Source organism: Thamnophis sirtalis, unplaced genomic scaffold, assembly GCF_051295495.1.
Source record: "Thamnophis sirtalis isolate CommonGarterSnake01/CBP01778 unplaced genomic scaffold, rThaSir2_p1.2 scaffold_1, whole genome shotgun sequence".
In the NCBI taxonomy this organism is placed as follows: Eukaryota; Metazoa; Chordata; class Lepidosauria; order Squamata; family Natricidae; genus Thamnophis; species Thamnophis sirtalis.
The window spans coordinates 142,176,650-142,198,129 of NW_028261381.1; the positions used below are offsets into that span (position 1 = coordinate 142,176,650).

Sequence of the window (21,480 nt, forward strand, 5' to 3'; positions counted from 1 at the left end):
ACATTTGCTGTGTTATTTCCCATTCCTTTTATTTTACTTTCAACCTCTCAGATAATGCTCCACAGGGTCTCTACCTTCAAGAACAGATCTGATGATTGCAAGAGAAAAGGAGATTATGTTTTCAACAGATCATTATTTCCTAGCAAATACTGTGGAATATACCCATATTCCCTGCAATCAGTGAACGGTGGGACAGGGTAATTCATGGAATGCTGTTGCTTCAAGGTAAGGTGGTATCAATTGTATGGTATGATGCACTGGGCTTGTGAATTCTAACATATCAATGTAATTGAGAGTTCTCAGATGAAAGCTGGAACTTGGCATTAGAATACTTTGGATTGAATTGCAATAGAATAGCTGTTCTATGCAGGGCATGTCTATTGTTAAAAAAAACCACCAAATTTATAACCAGCCAACCAAATTTCTGGGTTAAGGAAATAATACGTTCTTTATATTAAAAAAATGTTTTGGATAATTTTTATTGTCTTCCTTTTGTCCATAATTCTGGCAACATTACTGCTTTTGTAGTGGAAAGGATATGGTCTTCTAGATGGACATCTAATTAATGCTATTAAGCAGTTGGTTCAAGTCAAATGGTGGTACTTGCCCTTACACATAAAATAATAGAGATAAAATGTGGCATGACTAAGACATTTATCAATTATAGGTTCAATCTACTGCCTAAAATGCTAAAGTTGTGTCCAATGCAAACAAAAGCCCCTAATTTTAGAACTTGCATTTCCTGTATGGCAGGGATCCCAATCCCCGGGCCACAGCCCACTACTGGGACTTGAATCATTTGGAATCAGGCCGTGGAAGTGGTGGGAGGTTGTAGAAATTTGCTGGATGTTATAATTAAATGTTAATTTTATTAAAAAGTGGATTCTGAATATAATAGATCGTTCTTTTTTTATTTTTTTTTTATTTTTTCAGTAAATGTGTTTATTTTCCATTTTCAATTCGTACAGTCACATATATACTGTGCATAACCGGGGCCATATAACATTAAACAATAAACACAGCCATTCCTCTTGTCAACAATACCCCCCAAAATACAAACCCAATGTACCACTTCGACCCTCCATACACCCTTTCTTTCGCCCCCCTCCAACTTTCCTTCTTCCCTCCAACATTCCCCTCTACCCTACTTCCCCTCCCCCTCTATCACTCCTCTCTCTCAGTACACTCCCTCCCTCCCTTCTCACCCTCCCTCCCGTCCTCTCTCCCACCCTCTCTACCCCTTTTTCTTCTAGCCCTCTACTCCTCCCTTCGGTGTATTTCTACTATCTATTAATATATTCAGCTTATCCTATTTTTACAGTGAAATTAAAGAGCAACAGTATACAAGTGCAATCGTGTTACTATAAAATCTAACACATACTATATATCCCCCCTAACACCCCAATAGATCGTTCTTAAGGAAGATTAAGAAGTAGAAAGTAACTATCTTTTGGTATACTTTTTTCTGTAGTAATTCTTGAACAGATCTATTTCAATAGGTTTTGTAGGCTTTTTAAATACAGGGTTCTGAGAATTTCAAAAGATGAGGATAATTTTGAAAGCTTATTAACTTTTAGCTAGAAGGAAAAACTTAAGATGACACCTTGTCCCATAAAGGAATACCATCTGAACAGTCTTTGTAGAAGATTTTCCCTGTTAGCTCTATTTTGGGACCTGAGAAAAAAAGCTGGGCCAGATGCTCTGAAACAGTTCCTGGGAGCTGATTGGCATGCCGACAAGAAGGCCACAGCCAAGCAAGTTTCATGACTAAGTTGGAGAACCTCCCAGAAGGTGGGTAAAATCCATCTGGCCAAAGGGAAGAAAGTAAGGTTAATCAAATACATGTCTAGTTCCAGAACAAAAGAAAAATGCACTACAGGAGGTGAGCAAATAGCAGCAATTAAGACACTGATTTCCTAGCACACAAAGAGTTGAAGACTCCTCTAATGTTCCCAACTAGAATCAAGAAAGAGTACTAAGAATAATGAGGCAGCCAGGAAGCTGAGGTCAGTTATGGAAGTGTCTGCTTCCGGTTCAGATAGGCAAAACAATGGGAAGTAACATGGCATGTCCTCTTCACTACCTCTTAATTTTGTGTTTCTCCAAAACTAAGACCTAGTCTGATTTTTAAAGCATGTGCCTATTATAAGACTTACTCCAAATATAAGTGCTAGTGAAGATTGTCATCAGCTTGGGGTTGTGTGGCCAGCACTGGAGATGGTGAAGGCGTGTGGGCTGCAGCCTGCGCAGCACGAGTGAGTTGATTACCTGTCCAGCAGGCAGGGAGGAAAATGATCCAGATGCCGTGTGGGCCACAGGAAAGCTAAGAGTTGAGCCATAGCAGATGGGTGGCCATGGGAGGCTTGTCTTTGCATAGTGGCACTGGCAGCAGATGGAGACAGAGGCATGGGGAGGGGGGGGGGTAAAGGCAGGCAATCCGGATGCTCTGTGCAGGCCACAGGCAAGCTGAGAGACATGAAGATGAGCCTCCCGCAACTGCCCACCCATTCCATCTTGGCTTGCTTGCAGGACGTGTGGCACATCCAGATTACGTGCCTCTTCCCGTGGTTCTGCCGCCGTTTGTTGCTTGGACAGGTAAGTAACTCACCTATGCTGCAGGGGTTATGCAGCCCCTGAATGCTCCGACCAAGGGGCCAGTGGGCTGCAGTTGCTGCTGGACAACATCACCCCCCACACTCTTGCTGCCTTTTGTGTATGCGGCAGGAAGGTGAGTTGCCCAGCTGGTCACCCTGAAATTGTATTTCTCTGAAAATAAGCCCTAATGCTGGTCTTATTTTTGGGGAAACATGGTATATGAAGTAATCAGTGATGCCAGAAGTGCTGCAGACTAGTGGTTATGAAGAATAAAGCAGTATCACCCAGCCTCCCTTTTCCCAACACAGGCAAATCCACTGGATTAATCCCCAAAAATAGAATGGATATGAAGGAAGGACACCCCTGGGAAAAGCATAAAGGTGTGTAACCTGGCCTTGCGATACTCAAGTCCTTACCTCCAAAATGCACTTAGGTTGAGTTAAATGAGTTCAAAACTATAAGAGTACTTAACATTGGGTGACAAAAGGCCAATAATTGTTAATCTTACAGTGCAGAAGTTAGGCAATGCAAATATTCCAATACACAATTAGATGTGTTGCACCAAGCAAGAGACAACACTCTTCCTGCTTCACGGCACTCTTAAAGAGAGATTGTTACATCAATGGCTTTTTGATGTAACAATGGCAAATAACGTGTAGGGTGGCTTCCAGGGCAGAACCATATACTTTCTAAAACAAAACAAATAGATAAATCTGTATCCTCTGACGGATTTTCATTGTGTGACTGTAAAGTGTGACACTGATCTTTCCAAGGAATACTGCCTTTTGTATGTCCCTTTTCTGATGTTCTGGTGGCAGGACACAAGTTGACCTTATCAAATTACCTTTCCCATCAGGTTAGAGCATACGGTTCCACTCTAGGAGAAAATTATGAGGTCGAGAATTGTGGTGCAATTACTATGTTATGCTAAATTTATTCATTGTTCTTCCATTTCCATACATCTTCATTTCAACTTTTGTTGTTACAGTTAACCTGTAACAACAAGTTTATCAGAATATATACTAAAGGAAGAGCTAACCCACAATCACCTAAAAACAGTAGTTGAGACTGAAGGAAGTTTTCTCTACAGAACAGGAAGAAATCTTAGCTAGAGGGAATTAACTGTTTCCTGTTGGTGGCCAGAAAAATATTTCCCATTAAGAAATATATTGCTCAAGTCTTTTATACTTGTTTTACATACAAAAAATGAGTATGAAACTACAAGCAGAGCCGTATGTTGTGATATTCCTGTATTTGTAGCTTTGTGTAAACTTGAGAAAGCAAGTGGCACTTTCCATTGCACATGTATTTTTGCTGAATTGCCTGCTATGTTCTGTAAATAATATTTGATGACGAGAATTTAGAATGTACCAAGTGGGATTACATAACCCGGACATGAGTTACTAATTTGGTTAATGAACAGAAGCCAGTAACTCTGTAATGCAGTTTTGTCTTGTTCCTGCTCAGCAATATATAGACCAGTAACACAAAAGCAAATCTCTTGAAACCAGTGCCAGTTTATCTACCGATTTTCTGCCACTTTGGTATTGAAATTCTGTATTATTCAGCCCATGCTGTTAGGGGATATTTTGGAGGAAAGGAAGGAATTAAAAGACTGCAAATAATCTTCAACCATTAGATCCACACCTGCTAAATATCTTTTAAGATATAAAATCTTTTACTTCCCATAGCATAGTGATAGATTGGTGTCTAAACTCAGACTTTTGTAGAATCTTGGGATACCTACTATTGCCACATGAAGAACAAAGCATACGTACGGTTTCTCTTCTAGCTCTTGATTTACAAAAATGCTTCACCATAAAGGGATCTTGGCTTGGTACTAAGGTGGGCAATCTTTTGCAGGCCAAGGGTAACATTTAACATTGAAGGGTTAAGAGTTGCCAAATGGGAAAGATAGATGGAAAATTTTCTAGATTTTTGGACTATGTTTATAGTACAAACCTAACGTTTGGACTATGTGTTTGTTAGGTTTGTTTTCCACTTTGCAGGAGCCATAAGAGTTTTTGTAAATTCTTACCAGAGGGGTTTCACTGCCCATAAGTCGCTTTTCCTTGATTTTGTACAGGTGATCTTAGTTCCACCAAAGAAAGAACTACGTTTTTTAAAAAAAAGATTTATTACTTTTATGTACATTCATTACAGAATACTGTACAAAAAAAGATAGTGTCGTTGCACAACAAACAACTTGGGTTTCACATTCAATTTGAATGTCCCTGCAAGTAGTGACAAAACATCCACTATACCTGCATGGTATAGAAGCAGCAATCCAGTTTTATAGGTTTCTCCAGCAGAATTATTATTAAAATAATCGGCTAGATTTTTATTAAAAAGAGTTCAAACAGACATATTGCACCTGTCCCCAAAAATATCTTCCACTGCAGTTAGTCAAAGGTACATTCTACATTCGAGCCTCTGTTCTGTATCACATTGCTTGTTTTTCTTCATCTTGTCAATTCAACAGCTATAATAATGGCCTTCAGCCGATGTTTTGGACCCATAACTATGTAGGCTCTGATCCAAAGCTAAATCTGCAAATGGTATCTTTTTTTTCATTGGGCTTGCATATTCTTCATGGCAGCAATGGAAAAAAGAATAGGAAGTACTTAAAAGCATGTGAGAAATGTGGCGTTTAAACAATGTATATTACAGCGCCAAGTTAATGTTGCAACTGCAATTTATAAACATTTATAAGGCTCTTTAATGACCCACTATACGTGCCAAATGGTCAAGGGGCCTTAGAGGCAATGAAAAATACTATGATGTTGTCTTGGATCCTGCTTTTAAGTTTCAGTCTAAATGTTACACCGAGTTCTTGCTGCTTGGCAATCTCACATTACATACTGTTTTTCTTGAATGGGTAAGTGGCAGAATCAATCCATGCTTTGCACTTGAGGAATTTCACATCTTTTTGCCCAACTCGATTGAATGAGCACATTTACATTGTTATGGTGGGACAGTTTATGAGAAAATTAACCGGAACAGACATTGTACCCAATCCTATTGTACTGTGCGGAATGGCTTCAATTTGAATTACAACACCAAATCGGTTTAAGTTGATTTTCCTCAACTGGTTTGGAAAAATACATGTCCAAACTCCCCTTCCCACTTGAATCCAATTCAAGTACATGTGAAAATGTTGGCATAAAATTAAGAAATGTTTTCTTTCTGCTCACAAAAGTTTTATTAATTATGAGCAGATATTTAAGTGAGGTGGATATGGACAGAAACTTTCAATGTCAAACTATTGAGCTAATGGGTTAAGCTAATTAAAATTTCTTAATACTTATAGGCAACCCCTACTGACTTCATTATTACAAAAGGAGATGCCAAAATTCTGATCTAGTGTAAAAAGAAATTCTTCACTTAGTGATGTGGAACAGATGTTTGACTGGCCAGACTGTACACCTTGCACACCTTGAGAGGTATTATGACTAGGCCAATGATATTTGTATATAGCGTGTATAGCACTGCAACTTTAAACATTTGTTAATAAAACCCAATTAACTTAGTATTATTGCTGATGTCAGTGAGACAATGTTGCAGCATTCTTATTTCAGGATGCTATGCAATAGGCTTAATAGCTGGTCAGGTCTCTTATTCACCAAAGTTTCCCAAAACTGCTGAGCTTGACTTCTGTTTTCATCATTGAATTCTCTAAAACACACTTCTGTTAAATCCTTTTAAATATACTTTCATCCTTTATCTTATTACATATAGTTCATAATTATGCGCATACACCTCAGTAACGGAGAAATGATAATTTAAAACACATCTATCACCATCACCCTAAAAACAATAGCCTACATTTTGAGTTGTAAAAATGTTGCTAGATATACTCTAGCTTCCAACTCAAAACGTAGTAACTAAAATATGTTTAAATATTTACAAGATGCAACTACATACATTAAAAAAAATTAAAAGCCAAATGTAGATATTAGCACAGAAAATCAAACCATAATCTAAAAATAGGAGGGAAAGCATCTACATACTGAACAGCATGACTGAGATACTGATCTTACTGCATACTGATCAAATAATAAAAGCAGGCTGTTCATACACTGCACTAAAATATTCACAATTAGCAGGAAGAGGCTACAGGCTTCCTGACAAGTATTGCTAATTAACAAGAATGGTAAAAATTGTAGCTTACATCAGTGTTTTTCAACCACTGTGCCGTGGCACACTAGTGTGCCGTGACATAGTGTAAGGTGTGCCGTGGGAGAATTACTTTATATATAGTCAATATAGGCACAGAGTTAAATTTTTTTAATATTTTCTAATGGTGGTGTGCCTCGTGATTTTTTTCATGAAAAAAGTGTGCCTTTGCACAAAAAGGTTGAAAAACATTGGCTTACATCACCTACAGAATGACTTGTGACGGGTTGTTAAAATATAGAATCAAGGAAAGGCTTGTCGTTCTCCAGTTGTTCATCTCCATCAGTTCCCATCAGGAGGGCCACTGATCAGATGGTTGCAAATTATAAGATAAATTATTTGGAAAAACACAAGCTCCCCTAAGATAAAGTGCAGGAAAATGAAACAAATGGGTTTTTTAGCTCTACATTTACCAGGATAATCAGCTCTAAATCAAATAGAGTGATCAGATTGAGCAATAATCAGAACAGAGAATCATCCAGGCCTTTTAATGTGTGTTGAGAGAAGTAGGCTGCTGGCCCTAGTCCTATGCTCCCAATAAACATGAAAGGGGCGTAACATCTGTGCATACAAGCCTCCATTATCTGTTCAAAGCCCCATTTCTTCTCTTCCTGTTTGAAACAAAGTCTGAATAGGAATTTAGCATCAGGATTGATAGATGTAGTAGCCATTTTGAGCTGTCTGCAATATGCTGAAACTGACTTCCAACTAATGACTGCATTGGATTTCCTTAATAATGTGCTGCCCTGGGATTGTGGGAATTGGAAGTCAAGGCTACACTGGAAAAATCCAGCAGATGTGGTTTGAGCACACGTTGAAATGGCAAATCCTTTTACTGTCCGAGTTTCTAGAGTCAACTCAGTTTTCCTAAAGCATTAAGCTGCTTTTATAAATGAGATTTTTAAAAAGATGCTTTATACAGATCAAACTCTATACTCTTGGTATCCAAATATTCTTTTTTTAAAAAATGATGACGTCTTACATGTAACAGGTACAACTTTTATCTTCCAGTCAATTTAAAAACTTGAAGGTTGTTGGATCACTGGACCAGCCTCACATCCACTTAAATCACCTCTGATCTGGCCATCCTCAGATCTCATGTATGTAAGGAATATTGTAACAGTGGCAAATGTTGCAGCATTAACGGGGAAAGCCCGAAGCAAGGTGGATGTAAGGCCCTTTGTGAATACCTTTGGGCCTTCAGCCCGGTAGCTTTTTCTGATGCAGTCCAGAATACCCTGGTACCGTACGACGCCTCCAACTCCATCAGCCTGAAGGCGGGATTTGATTACATCCACAGGATATGTAGAGAGCCAGGAGACGATGCCAGACATGCCACCCGCCAGAAGCAGTTTGGGAACAATGTAACTATCTTCCGCTTCACACCCCAGATACCTTGTGAGGCAGTCATAGGTTAAAAAGTAGAAACCAAAGCTGGGAGTCTCCCTCAGAAACGTGGAAACCATTCCCTTGTTGATGCCCTTCAGGCCCTCCTTTCGGTAGATCTTCACCAAGCAGTCCAAAGAGTTTTTGTAGTTCTTGGACTTCAATTTGTATTCCCCTGTTCCCTGCAGCTGCATCCGTGTCTTGGCCAGTTCCATAGGGCAGCAGATCACACACTGAATGGCGCCTGCTGCTGAACCTGCAAGGAACTGATGTACAGGCGTGTCCTTTCCAAGAGCACGGAGAGCATTTCCTTGAACGCCAAAGACAAGGGCGTTAATGAAGGTGAGACCCATCATAGGCGATCCAATACCTTTATAAAGTCCAAGAGCCTAGATGGAAACGAAACAAATAGGTGATGAATAGGAATTTTAAGACTTTTCTCAAGCAATATACAATAAGCTGTTAACATTCTGCAAATGTTTCGTTTTGCACACCAATAGATAGATCTCAATTATCCTTTGGGCATGGCACTCCTAGACTGGGGCAGCACAACTTGCCCTACCCCAAAATCACATCCCAAAGATGGGATTGGGCGGCCTATAACTCTAATGAATTGAATTGAATCTGCTCTTTTTTTCAGCAGCAAAACAATTGAATATTTGTGTGCAATCCCCAAATGCCAAAGATACCCCACAATTCCCAAATCCACACATTTCAATGTGCGGATACTGTTTTCTGCTATTTCTTACCCTTTATCAGGGGTTTCCAAACCTGTTTCCATCATGCATGCATAAAGGCATCTACTGTATTTTTTGGAGTATAAGACATACCTTTTTCCCTCAAAGAGGCTGAAAATCTGGGTGAGTCTTATACATCGAATACAGCATTTTTTTGCCTCCTGAAGCCCCACCCCCTTCACAAAAATTGCCATGCATACTATTATGGAGGCTTTCAGAGAGCTCCTGGGGGCTGGAGAGGGCAGATGGGGAGGGCAGAAATGAGCCAAAAATGGGCCATTTTTTGCCCCCCCCCCAACCTCCAGCAGCACTCTATAAGCCTCCATAAGGCTATGCATGCAATTTTTTTGATAAAAAACAGGCCCATTTTTGCTCTTTTTTGCCCCCCTATCCCTTCCAGGAGCATTCTTCAACCTCCCCCCCCCCCACAAGACTATTCATGCCTTTTATTTGAAAAAAACAGGCCCTTTTCACTAAAAACGGGCAGTTTTTGGGAGGTTTGCAGAGTGCAAAAACTTTTTTTTCCTTTCGGAAAGCTCTTTAGTTAGAGTGATTGATGAGGATTAGATTGATCAAGTGCTGTGCCAGCAGAAACAAGGTGCTGCAGGTTGTCAGTGATTTCCGTCTCCAACACATGGATAAATACACCTGGAAACATCTCCCTACCTACCTATTCTCTCTCCCTATTTACCTACTGTATTTCTCTCTCTCTCCCCCTCTCTATCCCTCTATCAACCTACCTACTTTTTCTTTAAATTTGCCTCTTCAAAACCTTGGTGCGTCTTATACTCTGGTGCGTCATACTCTGAAAAATACAGTATCCCTTGCGATCCCTAGGCTGTCAACCCAGAAAGGTTGGGAAATTCTGCCCAATATTGCATTTTTTTTAACTTGGCAGCTATTTATTTAATACCAGAATATGAGCAAAGAAAATTATCACCAATTCCACCTCCCTCATTTGGATTGGATCCATATTCTAACAAAATAGAGAACATTAATGATCAGGAGATGAATCAACAATTATTACTACTAACTGCTGGAGTTATTATTAGCGCAAACCTGACTGACTCTGTTTCTGCCTTTAGGAATCAAACCCACATCTTTATACAGCTATGAGGAAGCGGAGGTTCCTTTCTATATGGATCCTAAAATTTTTATCTTGCAAATGAGGAATTGAGATCAATAGTAAAGTAGCAAGAAAAGCATCAATATTGTGTAAGATTTGTTTGGGGGCATAAATGGAAACAATTCTGCATTTCCCCTTCCAAAACTTTGAGGCAGAGATGGATACTAATGAAATTAAGCATCCTGTCCTAAAACAGGCACACATTACATGTATGGTCTACAGCAGGGGTGTCAAACTCAAGATGTGGCTAGATCTGGCCTGTGGGGGGCTGCCCTTGAAACAGAAAAGGACTGGTGCCTCAGCCGGCCCAGGACAACCAGGCACTAATCTATAATTTGATAGCCACCATCTGGGCCAGAACACGGTCAGCCTTAGATGCCATCTCAGCCCTGCCCTCTGGGCATTCGCCACCTCCTGTGCGCATGGCCAGGGTGCAGGGCCAAGGCAGCAGGCATGGCTCTAAGGCTCACCGTGTTCTAGGCCAGATAGCCGCTATCCATCACCGTGCCCACCACCAGGGCCTCCATGGTCTGCTCGCTGGCCCAGCCTTGCAGCCCATGTGATTTCCCTTTCCCTGGGACTGCCCTGCATGGGAAAGCCACAGACACAGTAAGCACAGCCACCAGCAGCACTGCATATCTCTGGATATATATGCATCTCTCTGGATATACTCTAAACTTGTGCCAGTTGTTACTGCAATATTCCCACACAGCAATACTTCTGTTACAACTAGGTATGAGTGAATTTGCATTTATACACTACCTGCGAGACGTTATCAAACATCCACCCCATTTGCATCATTAAACTAAACTCTATAGATGGAACTATGGAGGAATGGCCTCATCTCATAGCTTTGGATGACAGTGAAGCCTGGAAGCCCTTTGGAAATTATCAGCCACAGTAAGATCTGTGCCACTAGTGCTACTGCTGCCGGTATTGTTTTGTGGCTTGTTATGAATGTTTTTGTACTATACTATGATCTTTTCTAGTGAGGGTGAGAGTACAATATTTCAGAATTTATATTTTGAACATGTACCTAGCATCCATCTGCTATGCCTTAAAGGAGCCCCGCCTTTTCCCAAGATCATAGTTCTGTGCTTAGTATCAGTTATGTGATTCTGGGACATTCATGGGACACAGTTGCTTTCAGAAGGCTCAGGGAGATGTTACATTCACATTCCCACAATAACAAATACCAGTGTCTTATTGTATTCAACTGGATACCATGTGTCTTACACGGCAATGCTGAATATACTTACTTGAGAGTAAGTCCTATTACACTCAGGATGTCTTATTTCCAAATAATCATGTATAAGTTGAATCACAGAAATATAAATATTTTAAGTGGGGTCTTCTTTTCTTCCTTTTTTCCCCAAGAAACCCAATGTTCCCCATTTATTAAGCATATTCACTTTCCATTGGCCTACTTTTTTTTTAACTTTCGGTCTTTATTTCTTTAAATGTTTTTCTGTATCTTACTAAAGCTGGTCAACTGTTGACACTCCCTGCTAAAGTTTAGTTATTAGAAGAAGCAGTTTAAAAGAGTGTAGTCAAGTCTTGGTCTTGATCATTTCAGGTTGTGAGAAAGCAGTTTGGTGACCACTAGCAAGAGAAAACTGAGGTACAAGGAGGGTGAAGTATAACCATCTACAATCAATTCATCAATCCATTTAAATATAGTAATTATACAATTAAAATGTATTCATCTATGTCTATCTTACAAAAATAAGAATAGCACTGACTTGGATTTTATTTAAATCAAGCTGTTCCTGAATGTTTTAATCTCCTACATTACTACCCTGTTTTCCCCAAAATAATACCTCCCTGGATAATAAGCCCAATCGCTTTTAAGCACATGCGCTAAAATAATCCCTCCCTGAAAATATTGCAACACAGCAGCAGCCATAAAGTGACCACACTCGCTGCCTCTCTGAAAATAAAGCCAAGCGCTTATTTTGGACGTCAAAAGAAAATAAGACTCTGTTTTATTTTTGGGAAAACACAGTATTTTTTTAATTAGATTTTTTTTAACGTGTTGCAAACAAAAATCTTGGTGGATAACAGTCTCAGCAATAAATATTGGTTTAAATAGTTTTCAATAATAATTAAGCTGTATCTAAAATAATCAATACCTAATGAGAAGGAAGAACTCACTGGAGAAGAGCCTAATGCTGGGAAAGATTTAGGGCAAAAGAAGAAGGGGACGACAGAGAATGAAGTAGCAGGATGGAGTCACCGAAGCAGTAGGCGTGAGCTTCAATGGACTCCAGAGGATGGTAGAGGACAGGAAGGCCTAGAGGAATGTTGTCCATGGAGTCGCGATGGGTCGGACACAACTTCACAACTAACAACAACAAAAATAATCAAACAAAATGGTAGTTTGTTGAACTGCTACAACATCTTTGGGCAATTTGTTTATGATTCTTATTATATCCTGGGACGAGGCCATTCTTGACAGGTGGCCTGGGTACCTTCAAATTATCAGGTGGTTTTGCAATTCCAGTATTACTAGCATAATATAAAAGGGGGACCACATTCCTGTTAGTTAAATAGCTCCTCCTCCACTTAATTGCCCATCATGCACATTCATTCAGGAAGTTACTTACAGATTCTTGCTTTATGATAGACTGGAAACAATGTACAGTCCCACGGTAGAGTGGCTTCTCCACACTTTGAACTTGAAGACGTACCTATAAATGCAATTAGAAATTACTGACATGGCAAAAAATCAGCTGATAGTATGATAGTACCTTTGGGTGCATAGACAAAATGTAGTTATGTACATGTACATGTACAAGATGCCACAATAAATTAAAGAGAACACAGTTTGCGTTTTGGGAGCCACTCAGATTTATGTTATATCCTATATGGAATGGTCATTTGCTAGGATGTTAAATTAAGATCTTCAGTGAGGCAAATCCTCACTTGGCTATTCAGTTATTGCTGGTTTAATTAGTACATCTGATGCTTCTAAAGAATTAAGTGTTGCTCATCTATAGAATCATGAATAGCTAAGCTCAAAATGTATCAGTTGTAAGTGAAAATGTTCTCCAGGCATAGAATTACATTTTTTTCTATAGAACCACAACTGCAAGACTTTTACAAGCTTAGGTTCACAACTTAAATATGCCAAAAGTCTACCTAATCTTAGTACAATGCATTCCAGCAATCTATACACAGGGTCAGAAAATCCTGTTTGGAGGAACAATTTGGAACCTGGATAATTTAAAACTATTTAAGGATCTCAGAGACTAACAATAGTTTAAACCTTAAGAGCATTACATCTTTAGAATAAGAGTTCCGTTTTTGTTATTTCTTAATAAAAAATCATTTTTATTAAGATGGTTCCTAGTTTTTCTTCTTATTTTGTAAAGGTGAGTAGCAATCAAATGTTGGCAATTCAAAATACTAACAAGCATACCAAGAGTGGGCTCAGAAATCATTCCAGTAGCAATACCTAAAACTCATTAACACAAAGCAGTCATAGCTGTATGGGGAAAATGAAAAATGGGTTCCTGATTTAAGGAAAGGCTGAAACAGAATTCACAATTTAAGAGGCTTTTGCTTGTTAGCACAGGTATACAAACTTTAAGCACAAAGGGGACAAAGAAAAACACTAGGGAACAAATTGCAAATGTTAGACTTTTCTTTAAAAAGAAATACAGATTATATTTAAAGGCATTACATACCCCACACCCTCCACTGTAGAAACATTTTAAAAACTAAAAAAAGGGGGGGAAAGTACTTTTTGCTTTGAACTAATCATAAATGTTGGAAAAAATTAAGACCGAGAGAAACAGAATGTTCACCTGGTCTATACTTACTAGGTAACTCTCCCGTGATGAGGCTTATCTGTCATCTACAACAAAGTAACACTTTTGCTGTTAATGAAGACAGCCCCTAGCTCAAAAAGTAAAGGCAGTTAAGCAACAAAGCAATTGTACACATTACATCAACAAAGTGGGGCAGGAGTCTCCATTTGAAGAGCTGGTTCCAAAACAGCTCAGCATCTTCCCCATTTTACAAGCCCTACCCTCCCCGTCCCACAAACTAATCGTTACAGCTACTTGAAAGTTATTAAACTTTGCTTTAAATTCCATTACATTTATTTTTTAAAAAAAATAGCATTCAAGAAAAAATAGTGCCTAGCTGCAGTATTAAAGCTTCATCAGGAAAAGACTGTCATATTAGGTAAGGCTTAACAAAGATTTAATAAATGTCTTTCTGTAAAATTAGTTGTTTTATTAAAATAAAACAACAAAAGCAATTAAAATAAATTAGATTATAATAAAGCAATGATACAATCCTGTTCATATTATCTTGAAAGCTAATCCCGCAGTGCTTTCAAATAAATCTGCAAAACAGATTTCCCCTCCTCCGTGTGACTAGCCATATCACTGTTCCTTTAACAACACAGTAGCCAGCTAAGCATTTAAGATAAATGCTTTATAGGTATGTGTATTTATAGAAATTGTTTATGTTTCCATGTTGAAATTGTGCAAATTATAAAAGTCTCTCGGCGATTTGTGATAAATTAAGTAACCTCCCAAATATGATAGAGTTTTCTTACAAAGCAAATATATTGAACATGTTTTCAAGAATACATATAACTTGGTCCTCAGACACAGTTTGAGGGTATGTGATGCAATAATTGTTTTTAAACTAAGATAGCCAGTGAATATCAACTTAAACATCCCACAGATACCATGTTTGTGATAGGTGATGGGTGAAATATAAATACACCAAAACAATTAAACTAAAATAAATTTCAATTCAGAAGTGCCAACTCATTCTGTGAACCTGTTAGTTATAATATATGCAGGAGTAAGTGTAACTCCTAAAACCTAGTTGTTCTGATAAGAAACAATGTGAAAAGAAGTTCTGTGCAATTTAATAGAATGAATCCATAGCAAAGATTATTTCTTAGCATGAAATAATTAGAAAATGCTTTATAAGCCAAGAAGGTACATTTCTCAAGGCTTATATGGCTAACTATTCCTTTACTTTTTAAGGTTATTTACAGAGTGTTATTCAGCATATTTTCTCTTCAAAAAAGGTTATGTAATTCTCATACAAGCTGAAACACTTGGATTTAAGCCCATTTGTTTTAATTTACATTCTTAGCATACAGCTTCACCCTGCACATTCATATTCCAAAATAAGCCCCATATATTTTAGTGAGGAATTCCCTGAATTAAAGATGCAAATATGTTTGCAACTTGGAATCCTTGTACTCCCATTATTAATATCTTATTTCACAGTCCTGTTTTGAATATTATTGACTTCCTTATAGCCGCGAATATTACCCAAACTAAAAAAAATTTCTTGACAAATAATCTAGTACTGAACTCTCCAACAGCAGTCAATATACACCCATGTCTTAAACAAGAAAATAAAAATTGTCATTGAAAACTCACAACATCTTTTCTTGGATGGGAAGAAGCACATTAAATCAGCAAGACTGTTTCATCATGCAGCAAACAGTCATCTGGTCAATATAATTAACAAATTAATTGCTTCAAATGCAAAATAAAATAAGTGTACCAGATAAAGCAGGATTAAGGAAAGTGCATTTTAAAATTTTATTTTTAATACAAATGAGTTATGTACACTCAAAATTATACCTAGGATTTATTAGATGCCATTGAGATGTCATATTAAAAATATGGTTGAAGACATATACATCAGAAGACTTTTTAAGTGCCTTGAACAAGAGATGATATAATCTGAAACTCTAAATGTTCCATTTCTGTGGAACGTTGAATGCAACATGGGATGCAGTGTTTTAGTATAACTGCAATCTATTGGAAGGTCCCTTGGAGGTATTATACTTAAATGGCCTCAAATATCTAGATCTCTTCCCTATTCTCTTTGTAAGGGCAAGTACTGCCTTCAGTCTAATAACATATTCCAAGAAACCTTGTGAAAAGAAACCCACCTTAACTGTATCAAATGGATGTCCTACCAGTACACCAGCAGCACCTGAAATAAACAAGAGAGCACAATGAGACCATGCAATTGAGGCCTTATTTAAAATAGATGAATCTTTTAAGGAATTTGCAAAATAGAAACATTAAATACACCTTAGGGTATTAAATACACCTTAGGGTAACTTTAAGACTTGTGGACTTCAACTCCCAGAATTCTCCAGCCAACAGAGCTGGCTGGAGAATTCTGGGAGTTGAAGTCCACAAGTCTTAAAATTGCCAAGTTTGGGAACCACTGCCTTAGGGTATAGGTGTCAAACGCACTGCGTCACGTCATCATGTGACGTATCCCAACTTTTTCCCCCTTTGCTAAAATGGGGATGGGTGAGGCCAGTGTGTGACACATCTGGCCCGTGGGCCGAGAGTTTGTCACTCCTGCCTTAGAGCAAGGTACTAATCCATCTACAGTTGGTGAAATAGGGCAGACCCTGATAGAAAATAAAAAGGATAGGATAACATTAAAATGGCAAGTAAATCAATCAATCAATGCTAACACAAGAAAAAAAAATAAAAAAAATAGCAGTAACTAGCGAGCCAATATTCCCACAATTGCAACAATAGCACTATTGAACTCAGGTCATATATTCCACCTAAGCTAAAGATTTTTTGGGGGAAAAACTAGGTCTTCAAGGCCTATTATAAGAACCACAAGTCAGGGTGAAACCTGCTCAAACCTGAGGCGGTGGGCTATTTCCAGGAGGCAGGCAGCCTTTGTGACAGAGGAAGGCATACCTCCTGAGTCCCACCAGATGGCACTGCTTTAAAGATTGCTCCTGGGACATACCCAATCTGTCAGATGTAACTGGGAGAAAGGCAGTCCCTTAAACAACCAGGCCCCATATGGCATGAAAAGCTTCATAAGGTGTTTACTTAAGTACCTTGAGTTGGACCTGGAAGCTTATGGTAACCAGTGCAGCCTGTGCACTGAAGTGCTACATGGACATATTGAGACCTGCCCATAAGCGCATGCCCCATCACAACTGTTGTCAGCTGCAGTTTCCCAATGGCAACTTAAAGGTAAAGGTTCCTCGCACATATGTGCTAGTCGTTTTTGACTCTAAGAGATGGTGCTCATCTCTATTTCAAAGCCGAAGAGCCAGTGATGTCTGAAAACGTCCCCATGGTCATGTGGCCAGCATGACTAAACACCGAAGGCGCACGGAACACTGTTACCTTCCCACCAAAGTGGTTCCTATTTTTTCTACTTGCATTTTTTTACCTGCTTTCGAACTGCTAGGTTGGCAGAAAGTGAGACAAGTAACGGGAGCTCACTCTTTACAGGGCACTAGGGATTCAAACCGCCGAACTGCCAGCCATTCTGATCGACAACTCAGTGTCTTAGCCACTGAGCCACCTGAGCAAACTATGGTGACAACTTAGAGAAGGTCAAATGACAGACACTTCACTTTTCATTCTAGCTGACAAAAGCCCAGTTGAAAAAATGTACAGGAAATGTTGCCACAGGGTCTGTAAAACAACCACAGTAGATTCCATCTGCGGACAATACATCTGGGATAAAACAATGTTAAGTCCTTACTATACTTCTGCAAACTACTTCCTGTCTTATCACATAACATCTAGTTCATCTAGAATACCCGAGTTTGCTAAAGACAGACATGTTTAAAGTTTCATGATTTAAGAGCATATCACTGGCAACTTGAAATAATATAATGTGGCTAAAAGTCAAATGAAGTGAGGGAAATATCAAGCAGGGGAAAAGCCACCTCAAACTCTTCACTAAACAATTAGTTTTTTCCCCCAAGGAAAAAAAAACAACTAGCCTGAGTATTCAATCTGGCAAGTATTCCTGAGCGCAGAAAGCCATGCTTCCAATATGCACCCATCATGCAGTCCAAAACTTTTTTTTGTCTAATAAACAGGTTTCCCTACTCCATGCTTTGCTGGAAAATACACACTTATTCCAAAACTATGTTAAAAAAAACCCAGTAACTTCAAATGTTTCATCAACCTTAAACCTATTCTCATTGCATATGATAGAAGCTTGGGTTGGAAATGATTGGTTTCCTCAACAAAGCTAAATATTTACTCCCTGGGGCAAACTTAAAGTTCCACTCTTTAGAGGGTACTTCTGCCATTTTAAAGAGAAAGGAACTTAAATGGCAGCTTATTTCCTACCCATTTTCCATTTGTAAGAAAGGGATGGGGAACAATTTCATTCTACATTATCATCAATTAGTTTCAATGGGGAGGAAGCAGGAAATAGACAGGGTGGCAAAGTTAATGGCTCCAATCTTGGAAACTTTTCAGAAGGACCAGAAGGCCTTTGGCTCCAAGGGAACCAATGCTGCCTTTGATCTGCCCAGGTTTAGGGTATTTGGCCTATAGAAAGCTAGGATAGTGTCACATGATCCCTGTTCCATCAATGAAGCTACTTTTTCAATATGTAAAACTACGTCACTTGCATCCTTGTAAGTTTTGTAGATACATTCTCTACATGTTCAGCTATAGCAGTTAAACCAGCACAGGTTAGTATTTCTGTACAGGCAAAACTGTAAATTTACCCACCACTAGTGTGATGAGAAAAAAAACAAACAGAAATGGCTTGTATGATAGTATTCTTAAATGATGGAAAATAAAATACAAAGTATCACCATAGCTCTAATACAAATCCTTTTCCAAAAGATTACAAATATCCTATTAAAAATTTCAATCCTTTATTTTTATCTTCACAAAATCAGTTACTCTGATGCTCTGGGCTAAAGAAAAACCTTTTGTGCCAAATGAAACCTCCCATACTCCTTATCTGGACAAAGGGAGGGGGAGGAAATCCCACCCCCTTCTCTTTCTTTGCTAGAATAGATGTAAATTACACCTCCCCCTACATTCCTCACCCCCTTATCTTGCTTCTATCTTTTCTTCAGAAGAGCTTATTTTTTCCACCCAAATCTTGACAGCCTGTTTTGTAGGAGGCAGGACAGATACACCCTGCCTGCAAGGCACTTGTGACTCCTGCATCTTGTGAACAATTCCAACATAGGCTAAAAGGAAGGCAACCATCTACAAATCTGGGTTGCTTACACTACAATCAACTGATACAACTGTATGCATTTGTTATAGGAAATGTGGACAAGCTTTGGAGGGGAAGTTTACTCACATACATACACCTTTATCTTTGGGAGTAAGGCGGGGATAAATCCTAAAACAAGTTAGCATTTTAAGTTCTTCTTTTAAAAACACAAATGTGTCCTGCAGCATTAAATATGTTAAAACTTAACTTAAATGCCAAACCATTTCTAAGTTACATTTAAATGACTTAAATGCTGGAGCTGAATTTCTGAAGAACAGCGTGGTTGTCTATATAATGATATAGAGAAGTTAATAACTAAGGGAAGGATTCAATTGGCTAGAGATTACCAGCATCTCTGAATCAATGCAACCACAGGCTAGAACCCGAAAGCCTCAAGTACAAATTTAAGGCACAAAAATGACTTTGTCTCTTTCGGTCCAACCTACTACTCGCGGACTGCTTGCAAGAAAAATTTAAGAAGGGAGTACTATGTATGCCACTTTCAGCTGCAGCTTGGAGGAAAGCAAATAAATAAATCTCCTGTGCTAGAAATGAAAACAAGGGCGAGTACACTGGAAAAGGTTACTTATATCATCATGACAACAAAGCAACCTTGTTTTATGTTCTGGGACTTCATTAAAAACAACTATGAGGAAGTGAAATTAATTTACCCACAAAAGTATTTTCTGAATGTTTTGAACAAATTCCAAAATTCCTATGAGGCTATGACTAAAACCAGAAAGTTGTCAGAAAAGAAAAAAAAACTGATTAAAATTTTTAAAAAAAGTTTTTTAGTTTTCTACACTCCCCTTCCCTCCCATCTATAAAATGTAAGAGAAAATCTAGCTAGGAAAAGCTGATTTATCATTTGCTCTGTACCAGGGCTCAGAGTTAACATCACCCTCCCGCTTCAGATAAACTGATTAGTAGAAGCTGCTTCTCCTGTGATTTCACAATGAAAAGGACTGGAGAGATACTGTACTGTGAATCTATACGGAGACAGTACAAATAAAAATCATAGTTTGAAAGGACCTTAAACACTTAGTAGGAAAATTAATAAGCCTTCCCATTTCTTAAAAAAAGAAAAATACAAATGGTCCCACAATCAGTGGAGAGAGAAGTCTGGTTGGGTATACTTTGGTGGAAGCAACAGCAAGAATTTTTCCTGTAAGAATTATTTTTTGTCTATTCTTCCCCAGTGGATTTATTTAGTTTTCAAGAAATGAATGTGTATCCCATTTATTCTGGGGTGTGTGTGGGAGGAGATCATGCAAAAAGAGCAATCAGGAGATGGGTGAAATTAATTCTGGGCCGCTTTGGCCTTCAAAGTACCTCAGCTCTCTCTCCCCAGCCCACAAATGGGGAATCCAGATATATTTGTTTTTAGTGTGACTTTAAATATGTAAGACTACATCTAGGATTTGGTTCCCATTACACTCAACAGGATTTTCCTCCTAACAGACCCTTACGGGTTTGGGCCAAGCCCTAAGCCCAAATCAGTCTCCGGCCTGGAAAGTGGTCGAGAGGAGAAGATAAAAGAGGAAGAGCCGGTTTCCGCTTTAGCACAATAGCCTCGCCAGGCTGTGCTGGAGAGGTAGCCCACCCACCCGAAGCCAGCCCGTTTCCCAGCAGCCATTCGCCGATTGCGCAGCGTGAAAGCCAACCCATCTCAGAAAGGGACAATGGGGTCAGCGGAGAAGCGGAGAGAGAAGCATCTCTCCAGGCGTACCGATCCGAACAAATCGAGTACACAAACGAAAATCACCGCTCCGCGTGGAGGCTTCGGGTTGCCTCTTCCTAAACCCCCCATTTTTTTTCTCTAAGCGGCTGCGCATGAATGCAACCCCTCCCGGCCTCCTCCGGGCGGGTGGGCAGCGCATCTTCACTGCAGTGCGCCAAGCCGCGGAGGGAGAGGTGGCCATCGCCTGCCTGCCGCAGCTGCCTCCCCCCCACCTCCCCCCCCGCCCCGGATCTACGCAAAACCATTCACCGTCGTGGCATGAACTCTGTCAACCTCGATCCTCCCCATCGCTCGGGGCGCCGCTTCTTACCTCCTACGCAGCCTGCGAGGAAATCCAGCGCCATGATCGCTGTTGCCCGACGCGTGCTTTCAAACCTGAAGGGTTTAAAATGCCCTTTGCTCCGGCTTTTTTTTTTTTTTAGGGTTGCGATGCACCTTGTGGTTCCGAGTACCGTAACGCGTTTTCTTAGGGAATAAAGGAGGGAGCTGGGCTTCCTCCAAGGCCGGAGGGAGGAAAGCAATCCAGAGGCTCTTTGCGATGCGGGAAACTCGTCCTTTCTTTGGCTCCTCGGTTTCCCTTTGCGTTCTGACAGCGAGCCAGGGAAAATCCAGGGCGCCCTTCGAGCCGGCGCGTTCCTCTCTCGATTGTCGCCAAACTGGACCGAGTCGTTTCTATTTCTGACGCCAGCGAGAGGAGGGGGGGA

The 21,480-nt window shown here is 39.5% G+C and overlaps 1 protein-coding gene across 1 annotated transcript; it reads right to left on the reverse strand.

The window, feature by feature from the left end:
* Nucleotides 1-6,190: 6,190 nt before the first annotated feature.
* SLC25A29 (solute carrier family 25 member 29) lies at nt 6,191-21,461 on the reverse strand. Its single transcript, XM_087726353.1, has 4 exons — nt 21,087-21,461; nt 15,959-16,002; nt 12,627-12,710; nt 6,191-8,546 (listed from the first exon to the last, which is right to left on the reverse strand). Exons 1-4 carry the CDS (start codon nt 21,118-21,120, stop codon nt 7,788-7,790), a joined length of 921 nt encoding a protein of 306 aa, XP_087582479.1. The 5' UTR covers nt 21,121-21,461; the 3' UTR covers nt 6,191-7,787.
* Between the last annotated feature and the right edge of the window lie 19 nt (nt 21,462-21,480).